The sequence below is a fragment of the Cylas formicarius genome, unplaced genomic scaffold (genome assembly GCF_029955315.1).
Source record: "Cylas formicarius isolate icCylForm1 unplaced genomic scaffold, icCylForm1.1 PGA_scaffold_3__17_contigs__length_32017465, whole genome shotgun sequence".
Classification (NCBI taxonomy): domain Eukaryota; kingdom Metazoa; phylum Arthropoda; class Insecta; order Coleoptera; family Brentidae; genus Cylas; species Cylas formicarius.
In genome coordinates, this window is record NW_026844326.1 from 9,019,126 (window position 1) to 9,045,486 (window position 26,361).

The following is a 26,361-nucleotide window of genomic DNA, read 5'->3' on the forward strand; positions in this document are numbered from 1 at the left end:
CAAAGAAGGGAGGCTTAACGAATCTCAAAAACTACCGTCCTATAACCTGCGTCTCTCAGCCGCTTGCTGTTCTGTTTATCTCTAAATCCTCTGTCCTCTCTCCGTTACCAAATCGAAAAAGGGTACCACCCCGAACTGACGAACCATTACGTGTTACTTCATTACTTCAAACTCTACTCTACAAAATATAGTAACAGCATTTGACTCTGATATTCAAATGTCATTTGGGCTGGAGAAATGTGCTGAAATTCACCTAAAGAAATAAACACATAAACTATACTAAGCTTAAAGCAAAACTTAAGGAGATGTACATAGTCGGATTGAACAAACAAATTAAGCACAAAACTGGATGCACGCAATCTGATCGCTGCTATTAACACTTATGCAATTGCAATCTATCGGAATTCTGAGGGGACTTAATAGCCTAACCCAAACAAACCTTACAAAGCACAGAATGCATTGCCTGAACATAAACAAAATAAACGTAGACATGCTAGAAGAAGGATGTTTCAAAAGCAAGATGGCAGGAAAAAGCACTGCATGGCCTAAGACGCGCTGACATACACAGACAGATGTTGTTGCTCGATATGACCAACGGAAAACTATACTCTTCAGGCGACGAATATTCTATTTTTCTTTGGAGGATAAGAAGTTGAAAGTGATAACGTTCTTCGCGTATTATACTTCTCAAAAAGGAAACATTTATTTCCTTGATGGTCGCGAAAAGTTCTCAATCTGCTAGTCCAGCTCTTCTGAGGATTTCGTCCTTTCTCACATGATCTATCCACTATACTGTCATCATTCGAGTTTATTATGGCAGTACAAGACTGAGTTGTCGCAGCTAGGAATTATAATAAAATTATAATAGGGAACCAATCTGTACACGGTGTGTGTAGAATGTGCTCTCGTAATGGTGAAACTATTGAGCATATAACTACGAAACTGATAGAACTGTAGATTACAACCGACAGGACAAACCTGCCTGCCCATTAACCTGTTACATGGAAAGAACAGAACGCGGGAAAATCAAGTAATACCAGAGCTTGTGCATCGACGTGAAATATACCTGACTGCTTGAAGAGGTCCAAGTGGCTGGTGATTTCAGTTACAGGGATAATGGCGAAAAAGCTAAAAAATTATCTATGACAACAAATCAAACTAAAAACAAAAACAGCAGATGAAGAAAAAGAGGTATACAGAAAAAATAAAGAAGAGAGAAGAGGAATTAGGCTGTGAATAAAATACAAACTTGTGCATTATAATATATAGTTATCATCACTAAACAATTCTATATTGCAACGGAATAGAGATTTTTAGTCTTCTTTATGGGTGGAATTGATAGATTAATTTTTTTTGCATAGTAAGTAAACATAAGTTTTTCATAGAGACCTTTAAAGACTTTACATTTAATTATTTGGCAGAAAAACGTTACCGAATGTCAAACACATCTCTGAAAAATGTTATCCCAACAAAGCCCTTTCAGTTTGTGAGATCCTAACAAACTTAGATACGGTAAACTTTTAATTTCAATTACAGCGAAAGTCGCCTTTTCCACCACTTATTATACCGAAAGCTACATCAAATCAGCGGATATGTACTTTAAATCTTTCTTTCGATTTCGATCAGATTTCGGTCAAAATCGCCACATGTTGTATCGAAAAATACATCTACAGTAATCTTAAACGTAAACCCTGGCTACATTTAGGAGGTTTCTTGTAATGTCGTTGAGATAATAGTTATGTTGATCAAGTGACTTAAGCATTGAACATCCATTTTTAGGTAAAGTTTAATTGTTTAATAGATTGTAGTCTATTATCAATTGTCCCAGAAGGAAGAATCTCATGGCATATCAGATTAATTCTTCTATGGTTTTGGTTAGTCAGCAGTTAACACGTCATTCTCTGAACATAATGGAATGGAGACAATTTTACAAGGATTTAGGTGAAGAGAATGACATAAATTTGAAATGAATCAATATTTATCAACTCATTAGTAATTACTATGTCCTCCGGGCAGAAAGAATAGAAAAGCTGAATGTCATCACAATAGTCCAACGATTCGTATGGTTTACAATTAGCTGCGGTGGAGACTCAATTTCCTACCAGCAATGTCGTTGTGTTTTAAACTATTTATATCTTGAAACATTAAATGTATATTCTCCTTAATTAGCTAAGCGTGAAAGAAATCTAAAAAATGAAACAAACACGTTGCGTCGTACGCATTCATTTCCCGCTATCCATAAAAATGAACTGACACTGACTTTAGAAGTAAGCTACCGATCTTGACTTATTTCGACGTCCGGCATTGTATCTATAATTATTATTGAAATAAAAAAAATCTTCCATTTTAATTTAAAGTAAAGCCTTGTTTGCCATAAATGTCAGCGAACATACAAGACGATCAGAAACCTGAAAAAAAAAAATTGTGTACGGGATGAAAACACGCGCGTACCGGAAATTCAATCGGAAAGATGATCCAATGCCACTAATACCAGAAATTCCATGGAATCTGCTAAAATAATTCAACAAATGTAGCAAAATACATGCATTTAATCCATTTTTGAATAATAATAATATTCAAGATATGTCAGAACTCTTCATAATTAAACAAAATACGTGGCGTTATAGTGACGCATATGCATAATCAACTGATTATTTTATTTTTAGCTAATTCTGATTTTAATGTAAAAAACAACTATTACATGTTATATATTTTTGAAACCATCGCGAAAAGTCCTTTCTTTTTATGAAATAAAATATGTGACTTTAAATCTACACCTTAAATCCTACAACATTTTTGCATTAAGTTTTTTTTTTCAAAAACTAGCGGTACTAACGATAGATAAACGTCAAAAGATACTTAAAGTACTACGGTATTTTATTCCAGTTGAAATTGCCAAGTTGCCATTGTTTCTGCAGTATGGATTACCACGTATTATAACGGTTCACACAAGAAAGTAATTTGTGATTGTGAAATGGCTACATTTTTTTTGCAACCCTTTAAAGTGTAACCATACAAATTTGAGAATTTTTATTGGTTTCGACGTATCACAAAAGTCATCGACTTTTTGTCATAACAAAACACTCTAGTTCAAAATATGTGTCTTGTAGAAAAATCTTTCATAATTCTAATTTTTCCGACCTAAAAAGTGCTCGTCGAAGGCCTCCCGTAAAAAAAAACTATATCATTTTTTCTTTTCGCTACATGAGCTTGTCAAGAACTTTTTCAGTTGTTCCAGCACGCGACAACAGCAATAATATACAAACTATTAGAATCTGTAATGCAGCCGAAGGAGCCACAGAAGCAACGCCTCTTATCAAATATTTTATTTTTATAAAATTTTTCTTGTTTCTTTCACGCTGAAAATTTATTGTTTAACGGTTTTTGAAAGTATTAGTTTCAAAATGCTGCAAAAAAAATCAAATCATCAAATAAAATGTGTTTGTTTCCAGTAGGATGATATTTGCAAAAACTGAGATATCATTGCATAAAATGCTACTTGCCGTCATTTCCGTTCAATGTGAAAGTGACAAAAATTGCTCGTTCAATCTCAATCAAGCGACCCAAATTTCAAATCGCGTCAAACCGTTTAAAATTTTTAAAAGCTCTCTTTTGTAGTTTTCAATAACTTTTAATAGGACATTGTATAGTATTGTAAACTTTTGAATGCATCATTTGTATCTGTGTAAACTTATTTGAATGCAAGATGTTTATTTTCAAAATATTCACAATAATAATAAGTATAACGTTGCTACATGATGCAGATAATAGAGCAATTTAACCAAATTAAATATGTATCAAAAGAATTACGCAAGTATAAAATAATATAGGAGCAGGCAACAATAAAACAATTAAAATGTACAATCAAATGGATTCAAAGAGTAAACACACAAACATCACAGACTAGTTTGAAGATCACAGACTTAGAAGAACTTAAAGTTTTATTCAAACGATCCAGCTCTGGATACTTATTGACCAGTATAACTATTCGGTGGATAAGAGTAGACAATATTATCTTTCGGTTTAACATTAATTTTATTATTATTATTAACAATCTTAGGTTTCCTATTCTGTATCTAACTTGTACTGTGTTATTATTTGCTCAAAATCCTGGCCGTATACAATACAGATTTAAGAAACTTTCTCTGAATAACCTCCATCCATTTTATATGCACTTCATAGTTAGGACGCCCAATTATAGAACCATATTTGAAAACTGATGGAATATACAAAACATAAAGTACAACTATAAATTCAGATCACGCAAATCTCGCGACATTCAATACATTTAATTACTCTCAATTACACAATTAATAACACCTCTTCTATTCATGTCTAATTTTAAATTGTCCGAATACCAATCAACAGAACGAAACTCTTTTGTAATAGTTTAGGATCCTCAGGCTATTGTACGATTCCATTACATCTAAAAAGTTTTAGATTATTTATTATATATTATTATCTACAAGCTGCAAAAATTACTTTGGGACCAAGTGTGATCCTGGTAGGACAACTAAGTCAAGCAGAGAAGAAACCCTTTAATCTAACTTGAAAGTTCTGCCTTGCCAGCAAAAGGAAAACCAAGAGTACAGAGAACCACTAACACCAAACTGCCTAAGTTTCTTCAATAAAACACCGTGATAAAGCAAATCAAAAGCACCTCATAACCTCATTTGTAATTATTGTAGACATATACTCACAGTCGATCTCTTGAAAGCCCGTTTGTGGGACTGGTAAAACGATTTCCTCAAGAACTTTGGGAATCCCCGAAAACACACAGATGTATAGTTCTTAATTTCTAATTCTAATAAATATATACATGTTACCAATGAGTGGTTACCTATGGGTAATATCCTTGGACCGCGAAAATCACTTCTATTTCATTTGTAACTCCGTCAAAATAATCAAACCCGGAAACATTATCCAGCAAAATCTCTTGTGCAGCTCTCGAGGATATTTAATAATAAAACGTTGTATAGTTTTTGGACGTGGCATTTGTAGCAGTGTAATTTATTTAAACGGTACATAAAGTACTATTTTATTGTTCTAGCGAAGTTTATAAAACTCATTCCGACGACCGCCTAGAAAATGAAGAGGCAAAAAAGTCCTTCGCCTATACGAACCCGTCGTTTTCCCTGTCGACCGACTCTTTAAAAGGAACAGCTAGCTCCGAATTCCAAGGCAGCAGTGACTTTATTTGTAAGTATTGCAATTTCTAGACCCTATCCCTAAACCAACTGTTTTTCGAGGGCTGCTCGAGCAATATTAACAGCAAGTATATAACCTCAAGAAAGCAACCTTCTCAGAAGTTCTTACGCATGCAAATGCGAAAAAGTTTAGGGGGTGGTTAAGGTTAAAGGAAAACTTACGTAATAACATGCAAAAAAACTAATTTCGATAGACAATTTCCAAACAAAAAAATTAAATGTAAAGCATCGACCCTTTGTATGTGGTATGGATCCAATTGTTGTCCTTTTAAACTTCTAATCCGAGCGTTCAAATTTCGCTTTATCGATATTACATTTTCCGAAACTTCCAGTTTCTGGCAAAAAATAATTAGTAAATCAAAACTTGGAAAAATAAATGATTATATAATGAATTTTTGATTAAATTAGTAGTATTTTCTATAATATAATAATAATAATAATAATAACAATAACCTTTATTTTTCAAATTACAAATACAATGTGTCTATAGAAAATCGTCAAAAAAAATAAAATAAAATAATAATAATCGAAGACTACAAACAGTAATTTATAAACAATGATGGAAAAAGACCAACTAAAGCACTCTTCTACTGCATACAGGTATTTATTCACTGAACGAAAATTACTGTTTAACACAAAATTGATTTATTTCGAAACACATAAACACATATAGACTATACAATGTTAAAATATATATTTTTTTAAATAGGTTTTACAAAAGGTAGATTTGGAAATACCTGCCCGGCCCTTTTCTGAACCACGAACACACTTGTCGACCATCAACACAAAATTATATCATACCTAATTCTACTCTCAACATGAGCTTAATAAACACTTGACATTTGTGATTCTGTTAAAATATCCTTCAGGTTATGTAATAAATAGATATGGGCTCCCAACCCCAATATCAAAGAAGAAATAAGTTTATAAATTCATGTTTTTATCTATGAATATTCCAAGAAACTGTACCTTATGTACCGATCACAAATCTTCAGTATTTATGTGAACCCAAATGTCTCTGCATGGCTTTTGGAATGTTTTGTCATTATTATCATTAAGCCAAGAGTTCACGTCACTCATAACCATGTTACATTTGTGTTTCAGACATGAATCACACCTACTCGTGATAGATATCTTAAAGTCATCAGGAAACTTTTCAAACGCTCTTTTCTCGAAGTTGTCCGAGCCACGCAAACTCTCTATACCGTTAATATGCAAGAGGAAAAGTACTGGTCCTAATAGAGAGCCCTGAGGGACGCCCATTATTACCATTAACCCATAAACAACTTGGTTTCTTTAAAGGTCGAAGCACCGTCAGTAATTTGGCTTGCTGGCGGGTGGATGTGCTATACACAGACTTTTCAAAAGCCTTTGACCGGGTGGACCGCACTGTACCGCTCTCTAAACTGAGGTTGCTTGGATTTTGTGATGACCTTGTGGCATTCATAAAGTCGTATCTGCATAATAGAATACAGTATGTGGAGCTCCGCGGTCACTCAACGCTTAGGTTCATGGCTAGTAGCGGAGTTCCCCAGGGTAGCAATTTAGCGCCATTGATATTCTTGCTTTTCATTAATGATATAGTAGCTAATATTGATAGTCAAACTTTGCTCTTCGCAGATGATGTGAAATTGTGTGTCTCTGCAGATTGATTTGGAGATTACTGGTTCTTGGTGTGCATCTAATAACCTACCCCTGAATACAGATAAATGTTTCGCAATGACATTTTCAAACAAAACTGATACTATAACTTTTAATTACCATCTGGATCACGTATTATTAAGAAAATGTGACAATTTCAAAGACCTGGGTCTGACACAAAACTCTCCTTCAGAAATCATGTCGATAATGCCTGTGGAAGTGCACTCAAAATGCTGGGTTTCATAGTGAGAAACTTTAAAGGTTTTGCAAGGGCACATACTTTAAAACTGTTATACTATAGTTATGTGGGCTCGAAACTAGAATGCGGTTCAGCAGTGTGGCAACCAATATTTGGCAAGTACATCACTCAAATTCTTCTGAAATTTCTTCACTTTCATATAAATGGTTTCTACCCGGCTAGGGGACTGCCACAAAGTGATTTATTGCTATGTTTAAGGTTTCCTCACTGTTGAATCGTAGGATGTACCTTTTATTTCAGTTTTTATATAAACTTTGCAATTCATTATTGGATTGCCCTGGGTTGCTGAGCCAGCTGAACTTCCATGTTCCCTAAAGGACTATAAGGGCGTCACCTGTATTTTCACCTAGTAACTCCAAGAACCAATTTTTTGATTAAGGGTGTTCCCTATCAGTTGATCAAATTATTTACTGACTTCTGCAATCATATTGACGTTTTTTGTCTTAGTCGCTCACAGTTTTCCACATTAATTAAACGTAAATTTGATATATTGTAATGAATTGTATGTTTGACTAATACTCTGCTGGAGTGTATATGTGGCAGTCAAAGTGTACATTCCAGGTAATGTATACATTTACTAGCCAATGCATACATTCACTTCCCATTTTATTGGAATGAACACTTTAGCTAGTAACTGCAGTCAAAGCGTTAATTGATGAATTTCAAAATAAAATTTAGTTTAGCGAATAATGATTATTGCACTAGAGCTAGTTATAACATAAAAATACCAAAGCACCTAACATTTATAAATAAGAAAAACACTTTATTTGTTTGAACAATTCAAACTTCCATGGCATTTGGAATTGCACATTTTTTTTGCTTTAAGGCATGCACATCTATTTGTTGTGCATTTTGTTTTCCATTGGCATTTAGAAAATCCCTGTGCGGTACCTATCGACTGTTTGGTTGCAATAGTTCGTAATGGTAATTCAATGGCATTGTCTTGAATATCATTTGGCGTTAATATATTTTCGGGACACACGCTAAACTGAGATCTGGAATATAACCCTTTTAAAATTCTATTGCGTCTTCCAATTTGAAAATAGTCATCATCCGTTTTGGTTAATAAACATCCCAATATTGCACGAGAATCTCCCCGTCCTTTATCAACTTCCGGTACCTTAATTCTTACTGTCATTCCTACCTTCGCCGGAGGATGCGAAGCATCGGAAATTAATTTCATGCGCTTAGCTTGCTTATGTAAGTTTTCTTTTGATTCTGCTCGGGCATTATTGATCTGTGATTGCACCGTGCCAATATCGCACATTTTATTACATTCCGAATTAAGTAAAATGTCACATCCATCACATTTTCGTAGGGTCACGGTAGTGTCAAGCAGTGAACAGCGCTGTTCCGTGTCATCTTGAACCACTAGCAATTCCCCGACATCTTCACTGAAGATTATATCTGATTCTAAAGCATCAAGTCGTGGAATCTCCTGGACACTTTCTTCATTACCGTTGACATTTTCAAGAATTTTCTCCAAATCTTCTTCACTGTTTTAGGTTTCCTGGTAAATTTAACCCACTTTCACTAGAAGCAGTCCGTGAACGCATACATCCACTAGCAAATGTGTTCATTTCGGTTAAAGTGAATACTTTAACTACGGAGTTTAGCAAATGTATGCATTGACTAGTAAATGTATACATTTACTAAATGAATGCTTTGACTGCAACATATATAGTTGACTACTTATTATAATTATAGTTATAGTTCTCAAGATGAAATTGTCTTCTAAATGGATGTTAATCTGTCAGACAATAAAGATTGTTATTATTATTATTATTATTATTATTATTATTATTATTATTAAATTTCAATTGAGGACCGCTTATACCATTGCAAGACATTTTCCATAACATTATGTCGCGATCTATACAATCGAATGCCCTGCTGAGGTTATAGAAGATCTCAACAGGATACTCGCCTTACTCTATATAATTAACAATACCCTCCAAGCATATTCAAACTAACTGAGCAAAGTCATATAAAGCAATAATAAAAAACGCCTCAAGAGGTGACACTAGATTTTTTTTATCTAATAATTTCTTATCTCGTTATGCATCTCATGCATATAATTGTGGCTTCGTGGTTTTATAGGTGCGGTGCTTAAATTTTGCTAGAGTAGATGATTTTTTTTAGTAATCAACGAGACGAAGAAACCGCGCACCTTTGGCGATAAAGTTAAAGCAATACTGCCGGACATAAAGCAAAAGATGGCGAAAAAATGTACGCGAAAAACGATATACAAACGCTTTCCCATTCTAAACTGGCTGCCGCAATACGATCGCCACTGCGCGGTGGGTGACTTAATAGCAGGTAAATAATAACGCTTATTCGCGTTAGAAGATAGGATTCTAATTTGCGTAATTCAAATCCGACGGTTGAAATGTCAAAAGTTTTTCTCACAATTTATTTCCGAGGCGAAAACAGGAAAACAAAATGTATATACTTAAGATGGTTTATTATATTCCTAATTACGAGATGGTTTTGTGTTGATTCTCTAATTACGGCTATTTGCAGGAATATCGGTCGGTCTGACCGTAATCCCCCAAGGCCTGGCCTATTCTAGTATAGCAGGCTTGCCAACCCAATACGGATTGTACGCTTCGTTTCTGGGATGCTTCGTCTATATTGTATTCGGAAGCTGCAAAGACGTACCGGTAGGGCCCACAGCCATATCGGCCCTTTTGACATTTCAAGCAACGAGCGGCAAGGGGGCTGAATACGCCATTTTGCTATGTTTTTTAACCGGGTTGGTGCAGCTCGTCATGGGATTTTTTGGTTTAGGTAAGCAAGTTTTCAGTCCGTCGAATTTCCAAAAACAACATATACCAAGGTTAGAGAAAAACTTTAAATACAAAAAGTGTAAGTTTCTTTGTATCTATTATCTTTTGGCAAAGTATTTATGTCATATACTTTGCCAGTATGTTTTAATTTGTTTGAATAGAATGTTTTTTCCTGATTTCAAGAATGTAAAGCTTACCTATATTATGTTTAGTTGTTTTTTTCATATCGAAGTTTAAATGTTAGAAAGAATATGGCTAAACAACATATATAATATTTCGACAGAAAAATATATTATCTTATCTCATATTTTCAGTGTTTAAGTGTACAATTCCTTTTTCATATTACATATCTATTACTACTACTATCTACTACATATATGGGGAACGTGTCGTAGTTCAAATGGGACAAGTTATTTACTACCAAAACCCTTGAGGATATGGTCAACGTGTTCCACGATATAGTTCATTTAGCTATCGATATTTACCTTCAATTAAAGAAGTTTTCGGTTAAGAAGTTTCCATTTGAGTTTTCTCCAGAGATTAAACGATATCTTGGGACCGGATTATATGCAGACTATAAGAAATTTTCAAACATAAGAGCAAAATGTAAATTTTAGAAAGTGCAGTTTTATATATCTCTGACTGAATCGTCCTTAAGAGAGAATTTTTGGAAGTTCGTTAAAAGTAAAAAGGAAAGGAACTTTATTCCATGGGTTGTGCACTTTGGCAAATTGACCTATTGTGTGGGTGAGGATATTGTCAATTTATTTGCACACTATTTTTCTAATATGTATAATGACAAGGACTGTGTCCCTGAAGATGCACTGCCTTCTGGAAACGTCAACCTTTCACACTTGAACATTTCGATTTCATCTATTTACGAGAAACTGTCGAATCTAGATAAACATAGAGGACCCGGTGCCGATGGCCTCCCACCATATCTTATTAAGATCAGATTTTGGGCATTTTAGGCGTTGTACAGTGGACTTCCAAAGTATTCCGTCTCTCAGGTTACTGTTCTGCTGTTGTGCAGCATAGGTTCCTGCGGTATATAGCATTTAAGGAGCACCTAGGACTTGAGGACGACGATTACTCGGAACTGCAAATCTCTCCAAATTCGTCACATGCATAGGGATCTCACCATTTTTTATAATCTACTGCATTCAAATTCTCATGAACCTGAGCTGTTATGTAAGATTAGGCTTCGCGTTCCTCCACGCCAGACCAAAATAAACCACTCCTTCTAGGTATCAGCCGCACTAGCAAATTGCTTTTCAGACCAACTTTTGACTGCTTCCAGAGTGCAAAAATATTTAAGAATGAACTAAAAGTGTGAACAGTGAAACTGTTTCATTGTCAGATCAGTATTGTATAATAATATGTTGATGCCTCGCTACTGTTATATATGTCGATACTGTCCTGTCGACTCCTACAGTATTATTAATATTTTGGAAAACCATTGTTTGTCACGCTAGGGTTGGGTCTTTACCTATCTATATCCATTCTGTTTTATTTTTGTTTTATTTTATTTTGTTTTTTACTATTTTGTTTTTGTGAATCTTGTTTTATATTGGGCGTTTGGCCCGTGGATAAATGAATAAATAATTGAATAATAACATTTATTATTTCTTGTACCACATAAAATGCAGAAAAAACATGATTGTGTATGGTTCAAATTGAAAAAGTACAACAAGGATAAATAAATACCAATGTATTTAAGAATAATTATTCAATCAACACAAGTTTTCTTCAATAATTTCATACAATTTTAAATAGCAACTCAATGAACAAAAGAAAATTTATTTAATAGAGAGTTGAAAACCCAACAACGTGAATTTCTACAGGGAGAGGGGAAAGAGAGGTAATGAAACTAAGCGAGAAGTAAAAATAAATAAATTTAATTTCTTTTTAAACTTATGATTCAGTTTAATTTAAACATAGTGAATTAATATGATGACAAATATTATAGGAGAACGATTTTTAAAAAATGTTTTTTTTTATTTTAGTATTTCTAATACTAAAATAAAATAAAGATATAAGAGATATGAGATATATGCCTGGAAAATTTTAGTTATGATAACTAAGCCTAAACATGTAGTGCTTTCAACAACCTGAAGCAAAATGCCACCGAAAAATCTTTTCACTAACGCTGCCCTTGGTTCCGAAAAGAATGGCCACAAATTTTGTTGGATTAAGCTTTAGCTTAGCTTTACAAACTTATTAAAATTTAATTTCATAGTATTTATTGCTGCCCTATAGTCAGAGGGCAAAAACGTACATATGATATTGACAATAAAACATCGACGAAAACGGGATGTGTACCAAACAATGTGGGCCCAATATAGTTCCTTGTAAAACTCCAGTAATTACGGGTAGACAGTTCGGCTTTAACTTTTCAGATACTGTTACCTAAAAAATATCTAGATGGCATTATAGCGTAATTGCCAAATCTTTCAAAATAAAATACTGAAAACATAAAGAATTGAATGTAAATCAATTCATAACATTGTAAATGATCTACAAAACGCAATCATACTATCTGATATGAAATTCAGGAAAACGATAAAAAATCAGTGTCTTATGGTCGATTACCAATTTATTATAAATTATATTGTTTAAAAAAGAAGTTAAATATTAAAAAAAAAAAATACCTGTAGGCCTTGATAGCTTAAGATTCTGGCTAGGTAAACCATTAGTTTGGTTAGTTTTGGATTTTGCATAGCATGTTTGTATAATTGTAAATTGTTCGTATATAATATTTATCTCTATGTTATTACTAGTTGAATTTCGCTAAAAGTGAAATATAAACTCTATATACTCATAGGATGCCATTAATATTAATTAATTTGTATATTGATGTAACATAGATGTGACTGATAATTTATTAATAACTTTAAAAAAAATGACAGATAAAAATAAACTTTTCTTCAATTAACACAACATAATAAAAAATAACTTCACTTAGTGTATTCATTTTTTTTAAGTTCTAGCTGCCACTAATTTTCTAATGATACTCTCATGCACGGATTAATCTGATGAAATGTTCGCTGAATCATATGTTATTAAAATTACAGTAATAATGTAGCACGCTCAACAATACATAAATATTAAGAAATTATTTTTAAATTGTTTAGAATATAATTATTTAATAATGATCGAAAATAGAACTGTTTGACAGCATCCGACTAAATTATTTTTCTTTCTTATTAATTGAAAACTGTAAGTTTTACTAAAAAATTTTAGATTTTTTCTGTCATTGCATAAGTTTTTCCTTAAATTTAGTATGGAAAAATATTCAGGATGTGTGATTCTATAATAGTAATACTTGTTCTATTTATTTTCATGTGTAAAATACAAAGTGGTTTGCTTTTGACCCAACATTCATTGGAAAAAGTTACCCTTTGTTTTAAATAAGGAATCACCTCCTTCACTTGCGTGCATATTTTGTTCCAAAACGACTTAAAATAATATAGGCAAACTTTATATTCTTGAAATGAGGAGAAATAATATTATAACAAAAATTAAATTACACCGAAAATTATATTTAAAACCATGCAAATTGTGCCATTTTACCGTATATATTAAATATTATATAACATACGTTCTACAGAAAGTAAATGATAAAAAATGACACTTTCTCAATCACTTGATCAAACCGTAGCTTCGTCATGAACCGATGGTAAGAGGCAATATTTCAGATAAAATAGAAAGTGTTGAAAAATGACTACAAATTTACAATACGGATCAGTTGCGATTTTATTGCCCAAAGTTTACCTACGCCTATGGCCGACGCCTAAATTGAGAGAAATTTCTCATACTCTATTTTCCAATAATTATTTTCTGTAAAACTCCTCTTTTTATTATTTGTTTTATATTGTTTTTACATTATGCTATCTTTATCAATGATTACAAAAATTGAACGCTTTGAAACAGTAATAGCAATATCAATATTTATATTCCTTAAGCTATTACCAAAGCTTGAATATTTGTTTCGTATTTTTGGATTCTAGAAATTTATTATTTGCTTATGGTGACGTGGGTTAATCAACGGTTAGAATTAGGTATAGGACATTATACACAAAATATGTCTAGAATTTTGTATAGAATTAAAAAATGACGTAATATACTAGCTGTTCCATTTAAAATGAGAAAATTGATATTCTTTTACGAAAAATTAAACACCCTGTATATACCAAATTAAAATAAATTGAAGATTTATAATACCTCAATTAACTCATTTAACTTTTGGCTCGATCCCCTATGGTTTCTGAGATAAGGTAGTGTCCCAAGATAAAGAGCACACCCTATACCCACTTATTTGCCCCATGATTCTTCATACAAGATGCTAATTTTCGTGCCATGGGATGTGTATTGTGAACCGTGTTATGTTAAATATGTTATATAAATAGAAAGGGTGATTCAATAACGGTTTCCACATTAAAATAATAAAAAAAACTCGGAAAAATATGAAAATATACAAACATTTTTATTTGCCATTTTAGATTAGTGTTTTACAATTAGGTATGAAAGATGATGTCATTCAAATGACCCCCGCGACTCATGTGGCATGACGTAATTCGTTTTTTGACACAATTCAGGTTCTATTTCGCGTCTAATCTCCTGTTTCAGCTTTGGAATAGTGTTTGGTTTATTTCTACACACTCTGCCTTTTAGATACCCCCAAAAAAAATCTAGGAGAGTAAGATCACATGATCGCGGCGGTCAATTGATATCGCCCTTACGTGAGACAATCCGACCAGGAAACTTGTCCCGCAGCAATTGCATCGTTTCTCTGGATGTGTGACAAGTGGCTCCATCCTGTTGGAACCAAAAATCTTCAATGTCCATACCTTACAACTGCTCCCAGAAAAAATCAGATATCATGTTTCGATAGCGAACACCATTAATCGTAACAGCATTATCCCCGAAAAAAAATGGCCAATTATTCCTCCGCACCAAAATGCGCACCAAACAGTCACTTTTTGAGGATACATTGCTTTTTGAACAATCTCTCTTGGATTTTCTAATCTCCAAATACGAGCGTTGTGTTTGTTTACAAAGCCACCAACGTGAAAATGTGCCTCATCGCTAAAGATGATTTTCGTTGAAAAATGAACCCCTTGTTCTCGTATCCATTCTGCAAAACACGCGGCGCTGTTGATGATCTCGAGGTTTCAACTCCTGAGTTATTTGGACTTTATATGGGTGTAGATGCAAGTCTTTTGTTAAAATTCGCCGTGTGGTTGAATACGTAAGGCCCACTTGCTGCGATCAATGACGAATCGATGTGTTTGGATTTTCGGCTACACTTGCGCGAACAATGGCAATATTTTGATCTGACCGATCTGCACGAGCACGTTGAGGGACTTTGAGGTTAGTTACAGATCCAGTTTGCTCAAATTTTTGAACCACATTCCAAATTGTCCTCTCAGGAGGTCGATTTTGCTCGCCGAAAAATTCACGTAGAGCCCGAAATGCATTTTTTCTTGATCGACCATTTTCATAATAGGCTTGCACAATTTTTACACATTGTTCAGTCGTATATTGCTCCATGACTAATTTTGTTTATGTTTTGAGGTTAGAAATCTCATATGATATCATAAACAAATACAATGGCGTTTCAAAAATATTTCAGATTGTAATGTGGAAACTCTTATTGAATAACCCGTTACATACATTCTACGTTTTTTAGCTCACCCTATACGCACTATTTCAAAGGAAACCGATTAGAAATTTTTAGCCAGACGCGGAATAATTCATTAAACACATTGCCGCGAGTGCGGCGGAAATCTCATTGAACTGGTCACATTTTTATTTTAGCGGTGCCCAAGTTCAATATCAAGGAGAGCTGTAATTGTTTATGGTACCGTGTTTTACATTAACTGTAAAGTTCGCATTGCGAGCCAGTCACGCCAAATAGAATCCATAAAACGAATCCATTTGCTTCGGGTATTTTGTCGATCGGGTATTTCATTGTTAGATTCGGGAAGTTCGTTGTTTTCCATTTACTGGTAAACCGGGGAATTTTAATTTTAACTTTTCGCGAATTTCCATTTCTGTTAACTAAATTCTTGTTAAGCAGAAATGGAGGCAATTTTTTTAATATTATATCCGGTGTCCGAAAATTTTTAAATAATCATAATTTAGAAATTAAAACCAAAAACAAATAAGAACTAAAAGTTCAGATTTTCACGAAATTATATACTTTTACATGACAATTGTTTCGACAACACCGTGTCTTTATCAAAAGTAATATTTACAAATTTCCTGTTTCTATATATACCGAAAAATGACAATAAAACCTTAATTAATGTTGTTGTGAGAATTTAAGTTCAATAAAACAGTGGTATTTAAATCTAATTCGTTAAGCAATATATTTGAATGTCTCATTTTGTTAATCTTAATGGCTTCCAATAAATTTCATTTTCTACTTTTTGTGGCTTTATGTAAAATATCAAAATTGTCATCAAAAATGTGTTTTTCTGTGTTTAGTTTGTAGCACAATTAGAATCGAGACTATTGTTTTTAAACGCTCTTTTATGTTCGTTAATGCGTTTCTTGAAATATCTACCTGTTTGTCCAATATAAATTTTAGGACAAGATCCGCATTTCAACCTGTAGACACCTGATTTTTGAGATTTTGGACATTTCGTTTTATTGTTTTTTAAAAAAATTAAAATTTCTATTGTGTTGTTGGTTCTGAAAGCTACTTTTAAATCACATTTTGACAAATGTTTTGAAACTTTTTCACTGGATTCTCCTATGTATGTAATTGTTAAAAACAATAGTCTAGATTCTAATTATGCTACACACTTAAACACAGAAAAACACATTTTTGACGACAATTTTGATATTTTACATACAGCCACAAAAAATAGAAAATTAAATTTATGGAGATTAACAAAATGAGACATTCAAATGTATTGCTTAACGGTCAGTTAGATTCAAATACCTCTCCTTTATTGAACTTAAATTCTCACAACAACATTAATTAAGGTTTGATAGTCATTTTCGGTATATATAGAAGCAGATAGTTTGTAAATGTTACATTTGATAATGACACGGTGTTATCGAAACAATTGTCATGTAAAAATATATAATTTCGCGAAAATCTGAACTTTTAGTTCTTATTTATTTTGAAAAATGGATTTTTATCAAGTAAAAGCCACCTTAGATCAATAATGCAAAAAAGTCTTCAATAATGATATGTGGTAAACAGTGTGACACTTTTCGCATAAAAATTCAAGATGAAGAATTAAAATGCTCCAACACTGGTAGAAATTTGGGACTATAGTTCAATATTAATATTCGTTTTAAAACACTAGAAAATTTGTTTAAAATACACCAATGACGGGCGTACGGAATTCCATCTGTATATTTTGACAGACCTTGATGGTACGCCACTGATTTCTCTTAAAATAAAAATTATTCTTACAATCTTCAATAATTTCTAAACAAATTTAATTTCTTAATTTTTTTCAATACGATGTATGGTTTGTGCTTAGAAAAATAAAAAACTTTTTTCTGCATGTTCATAACAATATCGTTAATATGACAGCATGCGGAGAAATTAGTTTTTAATTTTAAGTGAAAACCGTGCGACAGACTAAAAAATATTAAGAGATCAAATCTGCTCATAAATGAATGCAAATGTCATTATTTTTTTTAAGGAAATAATAGAATGAACAAATAATATTTTGGTCAAATAGGTAGCCACTGGTTAAATGTTTGGGCTGGAATTGTTGGAAATGGCCATAATTATCGCCGATTTTTAAAAGAAGATTTGCCAATATGGCTAGAAGAAGTACCACATTTAATTAGGAACAGAATGTGGTTCATGGGCGCCTGCTCACTTTAGTGTTTCAGTAAGAGAATATTTAAATCACACGTTTAATAACCGATTAATGACCGTTCAATTGAAATTGATATTTATTTATTTATATTGTGCGTTACGTCGCCGTCGCGTCGTTCTGAGAACCAAATGGAGTCGATATCTTTATTATGATTCCCCGAATCGCAAAGTATCGTATTCGAATATTTCTGAAATTCCTTAAATAATGATAGGTAACACTCTACAATTCCAAGATGTTATTTAAAACATTTTTCGACCAGTCAATTAAAAAGTGGTCAATTGACCACGATCAATTACTAATAGCACCCCAGTTAACACTGTAGAACACTGCGATTTAATAATAAAAACTGAAGTGGGCGGCAAGTGCTGAAGGTGGTTATCTAGTTTCTATGTTCAACTTTTTTTTTGAAAGATTGTTATTAATTTATTAACAGACAATTTTTTTAAAAATTATTAATAGTTGGTAGTTTTTTTTTAATAAGAATAGTTTATTTATCCTGTTGTTATACTATTTTATTAAAACTGTAGGACACTAGTAGCTGACTAAAAACTAGATATTTTCTTTTAGATAGATATTTTATTTTTCAAAAAAAATATTCTCCATTTAACCAATGCAGTGGCTACCTAATTAAACAAATTATTGTTTTTCATAGACATTTAGTGGTGGGGCACTGATTTCCTTAAAAAAATTATATTTACATTAATTTATGAGCAAAGTAATTTTTCTGCAAGAGGTTTCAAGGTTCAAGAAATTAAATTTCTTTAGAAATGAGTGCAGATTGTATGAATAATTTTTATTTTAAGAGAAATCAATGGCGTACCATCAATGACTACCAAAGTAGAGAGGTGAAATTCCGTACGCCGGCCACTCGTGTATTTTATGCAAATTGTGGTAAACTAAATAATACCTCTCAATACATAGTACATGTGTGCTAAATTTCATTAAAATATCTAAACTGATATTACAGATAGTAAAAAAATATATTATTATTGAAAACTTTACCACCCTCAAAAGTTAAGACGTTTAGGACATATGGACCGAAAAATCGCCGCCTTAAATTATTGTCACTCAATTAGAACACATCTTGCATATCGCCTCCATCGCATCAACTGACCCGCTTTCATAGATATTTCTCTTATAACGTCTCTAAGCTGTACAACCTATGGAGTTCCGGAAGAATTAAAATGCTTTAGCTTAAACTTATTTAAACATTTCTATGTAAAGTACCTTCTCAATAACGATTGTGTGTAGCAGGCGGGTTTTGTTGCTTATTTTCAATTCTTGTGTTAGGATTTTTATTAGTTTTTTTTTGTTTTTCCCTGTATACTATTTCTATTTCCAACTCCAGAAAACTTTTTCATTTATTGCTTGTTACGAATCGGTCATAATATGCGGAATCTATTTAAATATTACTTTCAGTGTCTAGGAGTTGAACTTCAACATTTTGCAATTATTTTCAACTCCTTTTTTGCAACCATAAGGTTCAATTTTGTGATACTTTCTGTATTATTTTTTTGTAAAATAATAATAATTATTTTTATTATGATAATAATAATAATAACAATAATAATAGCTATTATTATTATTATTATTATTATTATTATTATTACAATTATTAACCATATATTTGATTTGAAAAAGTGTAAAAAAAGACTATTTTAAAGAGTTACAATCCGTGGTCAATAATTCTCAGGTCCAGGTTTTTAAAATACACAGGTGCTGATACTTGTGCAAAAGCATGAATCTTTGACTAATTTCAGGATAAAAAGTTTTCGTGGACATGGGTCCGCAAATGCTTGGTTCGAGAGGTACATGGCGTCCAAAAAACTGTTTTATTCAGTTTTTTTATATTATTTTGGTTCACTACTATATCTATTAAACGAAATGCGAGAAATGCGGTGTTGTGTTGTTCCTGAATTTTGTTACTGAACTGTTACTGAACTAAAATATAACAAAAAAAAAAATAGTTTCCTTTCGACGCCTTGTATATCAGGAACCAAACCGTTGCGAAGCTCTATGACCTTTTTATCTTAAAATTAACCAAAATTTGAAGTACTTCGTTAACATCCTGTACTTTGTAGAAACACATAATACTTAATGACAATCTATACATTTGTAACTTTACAATTCGTATGTCAAAAGTTTTGGAAAACTAGGAAAAAATGTAAATCCGGTTCAACGGTACAAATTTTAAGATGTGTTTAGCAAATAAAATGTAAACTAATAATAAAAATAAAAGTACGACCTTTTATTTCAATTTTTATCTGAAAAACAAAATGCCCATATTCTTCAACTATGTTGTCGCCATTTAGAAATGGATTTTCAGAATTCCAGCGGTTTTCACGGTTTTAAAATCGAAAAAAATTAATACATGAAACTAATCAATACGTACAACCCATAGCTCTTGCTTTGGTTAGTCCCGACGAGTATGTTTATAAAGAGCTCGACTTTTTATTTTACTCAACGAGCCGACATAGGTCTTGCGTGTTCCATTTTCACCAAATTAAATTAAATAATTTCTATTTTCCAATATACGCACATAGTATTTCCTTTTCATTTTAATAAAATAAAAATTAATCATTTTAATTATTTCCTCAAATAAACGCAACTTTTTTCTGCGCTTATTTTTTTGAGTCGTTTTGATAATATTTACCGCGTTGCGTCTTTTAGTGACGTAGGTATTCGTAACATTCGCGAGCTGGTTTCGGCTTGAAAAAAAATTAGGCTGCAATTACATCGCTGCGCGGAAAATTTGCTCGCGAAATCATTTTCGCAATTATTTATTTTAATTGAGTCGGATAAGCGATCAGAAAAAATTTAATAAGGTGACGAATACAACACGAAAACATGCTTTAACGTTGGAATTATTTCGCAATTATTTTGTCGTCTCAGGCGACGACAGCCAAGCGATTTCGAACCGCTTTTGTCGCAAATCACTAAAATTATACTTTATCCGTCATTACGTTCGTTTGAGATTTTTGTTTTTCGTTGCAGTTCTAGTTCTTACTGAAAGGGCTAGATTGAAGTCTTCAAAAGAAAAGAAAACTATTCAAAATTTGTCGCCAGAATTTAGACAAAACACGAAAATTAAGTATAAATTGATGTGCCGTTGTTTCGAAACATATATATTTTTAATATTTAACACTCTCTATCATAAAGCAATCCAGATTGCTTAACCAAATGTAAGCCACCAAGTGATTTTTTGAAATTGACATACCTTATTTTTATAATCTTTGTTAATTTTTGACTTGGAAAATGTTGGTGATTTGCAAATATTATCAATTAAACGTTTTTTTCATGCTATAAGTGCTGTGGCGACTAAACTAACCAATGCCAAAACAAAACAATTGAGCATTACAGAAACGGCACTATGTTGGCTTTCAGTACTTCTTCTGCCTTATTCATTTTTAGTGCAACGAAATGATCTCGAGTCTCTATAGTCTTTCTAGAAAAAAAACCTATAATATGGAGAAAATACTAACTGTATATAGGACAAATTAAAAACAAAAACAAAAAAAGATCTAAAACAGATTTTTTATAAAAAATATTAGTATTAGTGTAGTAGTAGTTTTTATAACAGCTCTAAAATTTTTCTATTTATCATTTAAAACAGAGTTTCTTGATCTGTGATCATCTTTTTCAGCGAATATCTAAATGTTTTTGATAAAATTAGTCCAATTATTAAACCATAAACAAATTTTCGTTTTAATTTATAAAAACTTGTCAAACGTAATAAATGGAAATTAACATCTTTCTTTGTTTTCTAATTTACTCTAATTAATTTAATCTAATATTATACTCTTGGCCAATCAATAGCCGTTCTATAATAGAAAAACGTATTGCGAGTATTTCTAAATTTACAACCTTTTGAAAAACCTTAGACAAAAAAATATTTGGGAAAAATGACTTTTAACGATTTTTCCATTCAAATTTTTAGTGTTAGTTTTTGTCTCCTGTATTTATTCATTTTTGAAATAGCAAAACATCCTTAAACTAGGTATATAACAAGAGTTTTCATTCCCAGGAATCGATAGACCTACAAACGTCACATTTGACATAAAATTGAAAATATGTCGGAGGGGCTCAGACTTAGTTATATATATAATATATCTAAAAGTTCCGAAGCATTCAACAATTTTGTAACATACAGGGTGTTCTATGTAAAATTAGAAAGTTTTTACCTGTACACCATGTATAACAGTATAGTATATTTATATTAATAATAACATATATTGGGTTTCGTTGATATTCTTTACAGATTCTGAGATAAACCAGCCTCCTATACAATACAAAAATAGGTTATATATTGAATTTTAATAACAATTCGTAATAGTGAAATTAAATAATGTCAAAGACTGCCATTTTTATTAAACGATTCTTTTAAAGAAATGCAAACTCTTCAATTTGCTATTTTCAAATTTTAAACGTCGTGATATCTGTCGAATATCAAAAATACGATGCCATCTTGGTTTTAGGTGCATATTTTTTTAGCTTTCTGAACAAACCTTTGTAATCTGAATTAACAAAGTTTGTGGACACTTCCAAGAACACGTTTGGGATATACAGGGGGTTTAATTCGTCAATAGTCGAGAATTATTTTCTGCGCCGCATTCGAAATAGAATTTTCCCTATTTGCTATTTACAATTACATTTTCTATTTAACTCTGAGTGGGACAGCAGAATCGTTATTCAGAACGGTAGTATCGTAAATTTTTTCATATCATTAATTTTTTTTAGTAAACTTGGAGATATGCTTTATATGATTTTTGATATTCTGCGTTTTAATTAGATTAAATCTAGACAGTCTGTTACAGCTTGAATTAAGCAAAGGGGGTTTGAATGGTTTTGTCAAGCCATGGTAGCAAGATGGTTTACAGCAATTAAGCTGAATGTGTACACAACTTTATATTTTTTGGAATAGAAAGATCTATTCAGGGAGTTGAAAATATACAGATCTTCCTTTAAATATATTACATTTATAATTAAAAAATAGCAAATAGGGAAGATTGTATTAAAAGTGAGACAGTAAATGATGTCGCTATGCAAGAAAAATTGCTCTACTCAAAAATCGTTTTATTTATGACTGCAATTGCACTGAAACCGATTATTTTTTCAGGATTCTTGTTGGACTTTGTCTCCGGTCCGGTGTCTTCCGGATTTACATCTGCGGTTGCCCTGATCATATTATCATCGCAAATGAAAGATCTGTTGGGTATAAACGTCTCAGGCTCGGTATTCACGGATATATGGAGAAATATTTTTAAGGACATCCATAACATCAGTCCCTGGGACACTACCCTTGGGGTCGCCTGTATCGTGGTACTGCTTATCATGCGGGTAAGTCGTACTAGATCGGCTTGAGATCCTTCACGTTTTCCATAATGCCATTTTATCTAGGTTATCGGTAAAATAAAAGTCGGCCAGACTAAGGAAATGGAAGCGAAATGTCCGAAAGTGCAACAATTCATCAACAAATTCCTTTGGGTGTTTTCTACAGCCAGAAACGCCATTATCGTTATCGTTTCCGGTTTTATAAGCTATTCTTTCAGCTTAAACGGTAAGTTTTACTGTTAGCGACATTTATGATGAATAAGTAGGCTCGAATTTTACGTTGCATATTTATTAAGCTACGTGTAATTGGCAATTTTTGCTAAAACCACAAGCCGTCGCCGCAAGACCCCAGCAATGGCGTATCGACCTTCGGTCTCCACGTTTTTTGTCCACGAAATGTTTTTCTTTTTAAGTTTAACACAATCATGCAGTACACCAATATTTTGCGGGCTTTAATTATCAAGCAAAACTCTCATTATAATTCCGAAATTATCTTTTGCATTTCGTTTGGTGTATAATTGGTGCTTTTCAATACCACTGCCACAATAATTACAATATGTTATCTCGGCGCGTTTTTCATAACCCACGACATAAGCGCTTATCGACATAGTACGCATATTTGGAATTCACCAACTTGAAACTGAAAATTTGTTGCTATAGTCTCGCACACGATAAATGGACATGACTGTAATAATGCTATTAACAAATCAAAGCAGTCCAGGGCAGTACTAAGGAAATTGACACACAAAATGTCTGAATACACTGTGCTGTCTTGCGTACTTTATAATGGGAATTATAGAAATAATAAATACTGATTAAAAAAATAGTCATCAGAATGGTCATACAAAGATAAAATTAACGGTTTTACGTAGGCCCAAGTTTTTTTTATAATTATTTTCCACTTCAAGAACATGATTAACACATTCTCTCCAACTACTCTCTGGTATTAATCACACTGAGTTTTAATTATATCAGGTACATGGGCGGATATTTGGGGTTTATATTATTTTTTAATTCGGCCCATATCATTTCTATAAGATTTAAATCGTGGCTATAAGGTGGTAATCCAAAGGGCATATGAACGGATTTTTTATGATCTCGTCCAAGAAACAATTTTTATCATCCAATTTGGTTCTTAAAACATCAACATCAAAATAAAGGTCATGCTAACTAAGAAACTCCTGCAATACCTCTTTTTTGTTGCTTATCGTTGATACTTTTCTAGCTTAAGTGCTGTGGTAACTAGGATTATCATAAAAAGCCAGATAATTTTTTACCCAATTTTCAAAAAGTTCAATCGTGTCCTGATGGTAGTCTAATGTGTAGTCTTTAATGTTTTTTCTGAAAATACCTTGCCTTGTAAAATTGATATTCTTTTTCCTCTAGATGCAGATGAAGAATTTTGCCACGCTTATACTAGGGTCACTTCAAAAGCTTCCTAACCACTACTAACCAAAAGTACTAACTAAAAACCAAAACTAACCAAACATTTTTTTAAATTTTGTTTTATTTTTCTACAAAGTCTCCTTGTAACTAACTGTATACACGTTTCCCAACGATGCTCCCATCTCTAACCCGTTGACATGGTACCCTTCGTTTTTCTCCACAAAATAATTGTTCACGAAGGTGATTGCCTTCTCAGCACAGCTTTCAGATGAAGAAACAAAACGAAGTCGCTTGGGGCTAGATCTGGTGGGTAAGGTGAATGTAGTCTTTTTTCCGGAATTTCTATCCTCAGCTTGTCAAGTAATGATGCTTAGTATGTTCCTGCAATGGTTTTTGCTTTTTGAAGGTAATCTAAATATTTTTCAAAATTATCCGAAAGTCTCTACGCAGCAACATGGTTTTTATGGGAAAAGACGTAATGTAAACTGACTTTCACAAAGTATTTAACCAGACTTACTGATTGAAAAAGCGTCTCAAAAATTTGGTTTCTCCAAAACGCTAATTTCAGTGTTGAGATCCTATCTGCTGCACCGTCGACAGTTGGGAGCTTTAGATCAGCTCCTTTTGTTTCAACTTCTGGTGTGCCTCGGGGTTCTATCTTGGACACCTCTGTTCAATATATTCTTAGATGACCTATATCACTCGCACCGTTCGTGCCAAATAAACTCGTGAGTCAATTGCCGTTTTTCACGCTTGTTGCATAATATACTATTACTGTTACGTTAGGGCCAAGCTTGATTATGGCTGTAGAGAAAGTTACTGGAGTATCTAATATTCAGGCAGTAGAAATAATTCCGTTTTTATGTGCCGCGGCTGGAAGGGAGACATCCATCAACTTTCTTACCGCAGTTACGCATCCAATATCCATTTTCAAAATTTCAAAAAAAAAAATGTTAACTTCAACAAATTATCATCTCACTGTGATTTACATTTTTAAAGCCTTATCCACTTCTTTTTGTTTATTTCTTATTTCAGTTAAAAAAATAAGTATATTTAGCATTAGTTTTACATCCTTTGTGGTTAACATTTCAAATGATTTATAAGTTGGAAATAAAGTACTATTACATAAAAAATAATAACTGCAACGCCATTAATTGTGAATGATTTTCAACTTCCATTCGATATTACTGAATTAAAAATACCTTCTTGTACTGATAAAGTTTAAAATCGTTTTTTTATTGGTTTATTGCTCGGTTTATTAAACGGTTTATGACAGGTCAGGCAACTTGTCACCATTTATCGCGTGCTGTACTATAATTGAAGTTGCCAACAGTGGCGTGTCAGTTTACGCGCTGGTGATTTCTCTAAGCAATATTGCCATATAAATTTTTCTGCCCCCTATTCGAATAGACCCAATTAGCATTAATTAATTAAGCGTGTCATAGGAGTACGATAGTTAAATATAGCTATTTTATTATATAAGGTAGTAAAGTAAGGGTAGTAAAGTAATAATTGATGAGCCCCACGAGGCTATAATATTGTAGAGAATAGAGATAGAAGAGATAGAATTATTTTCAAAATATCTTATAACGATTCACACTGTTTCTTGAAATAGAATTTTTGTAGCTATAACATTCAAAATTAGCTTATCCTAAGTAAATAACACATAGTTTGATAAATTCAAAATAATAGGCAAAGATGGTCACCAAAGGAACGAACCGCTAGAGCGTGCCTTAAAATTTTATTCCGTCAAACATCAATTGCAGATCTCTAAAATAAAAAATAAAAAGTAATTCAAGCTACCCAAGACTATCCGAGATCCGAATGATCTTCCGCGTTTGCCTCTTAAGTTTCAACCACTAACCTGCCCGTGTCCTATTTTCTTCTTAAACAGC

General features: G+C 32.6%; 2 protein-coding genes across 2 annotated transcripts in view; one reads left to right on the forward strand and one right to left on the reverse strand.

Annotated features, from left to right (window-relative positions):
* Window positions 1–26,361, forward strand: part of LOC132699151 (sodium-independent sulfate anion transporter-like) — a 56,303-nt gene that overhangs the window by 21,451 nt on the left and 8,491 nt on the right. Inside the window, exons 2-6 of the mRNA XM_060665696.1 lie at window positions 5,051–5,199; window positions 9,250–9,426; window positions 9,631–9,897; window positions 22,866–23,086; window positions 23,147–23,306. Of these exons, the coding sequence (XP_060521679.1) occupies window positions 5,051–5,199; window positions 9,250–9,426; window positions 9,631–9,897; window positions 22,866–23,086; window positions 23,147–23,306 (974 nt within the window). The remainder of the gene's footprint in view (window positions 1–5,050; window positions 5,200–9,249; window positions 9,427–9,630; window positions 9,898–22,865; window positions 23,087–23,146; window positions 23,307–26,361) is intronic.
* LOC132699554 (uncharacterized) lies at window positions 7,257–8,687 on the reverse strand. The gene is made up of 2 exons (XM_060666343.1): window positions 8,666–8,687; window positions 7,257–8,595 (listed from the first exon to the last, which is right to left on the reverse strand). The coding sequence occupies exons 1-2, from the start codon at window positions 8,685–8,687 to the stop codon at window positions 7,871–7,873; spliced, it is 747 nt and encodes a 248-aa protein (XP_060522326.1). The 3' UTR covers window positions 7,257–7,870.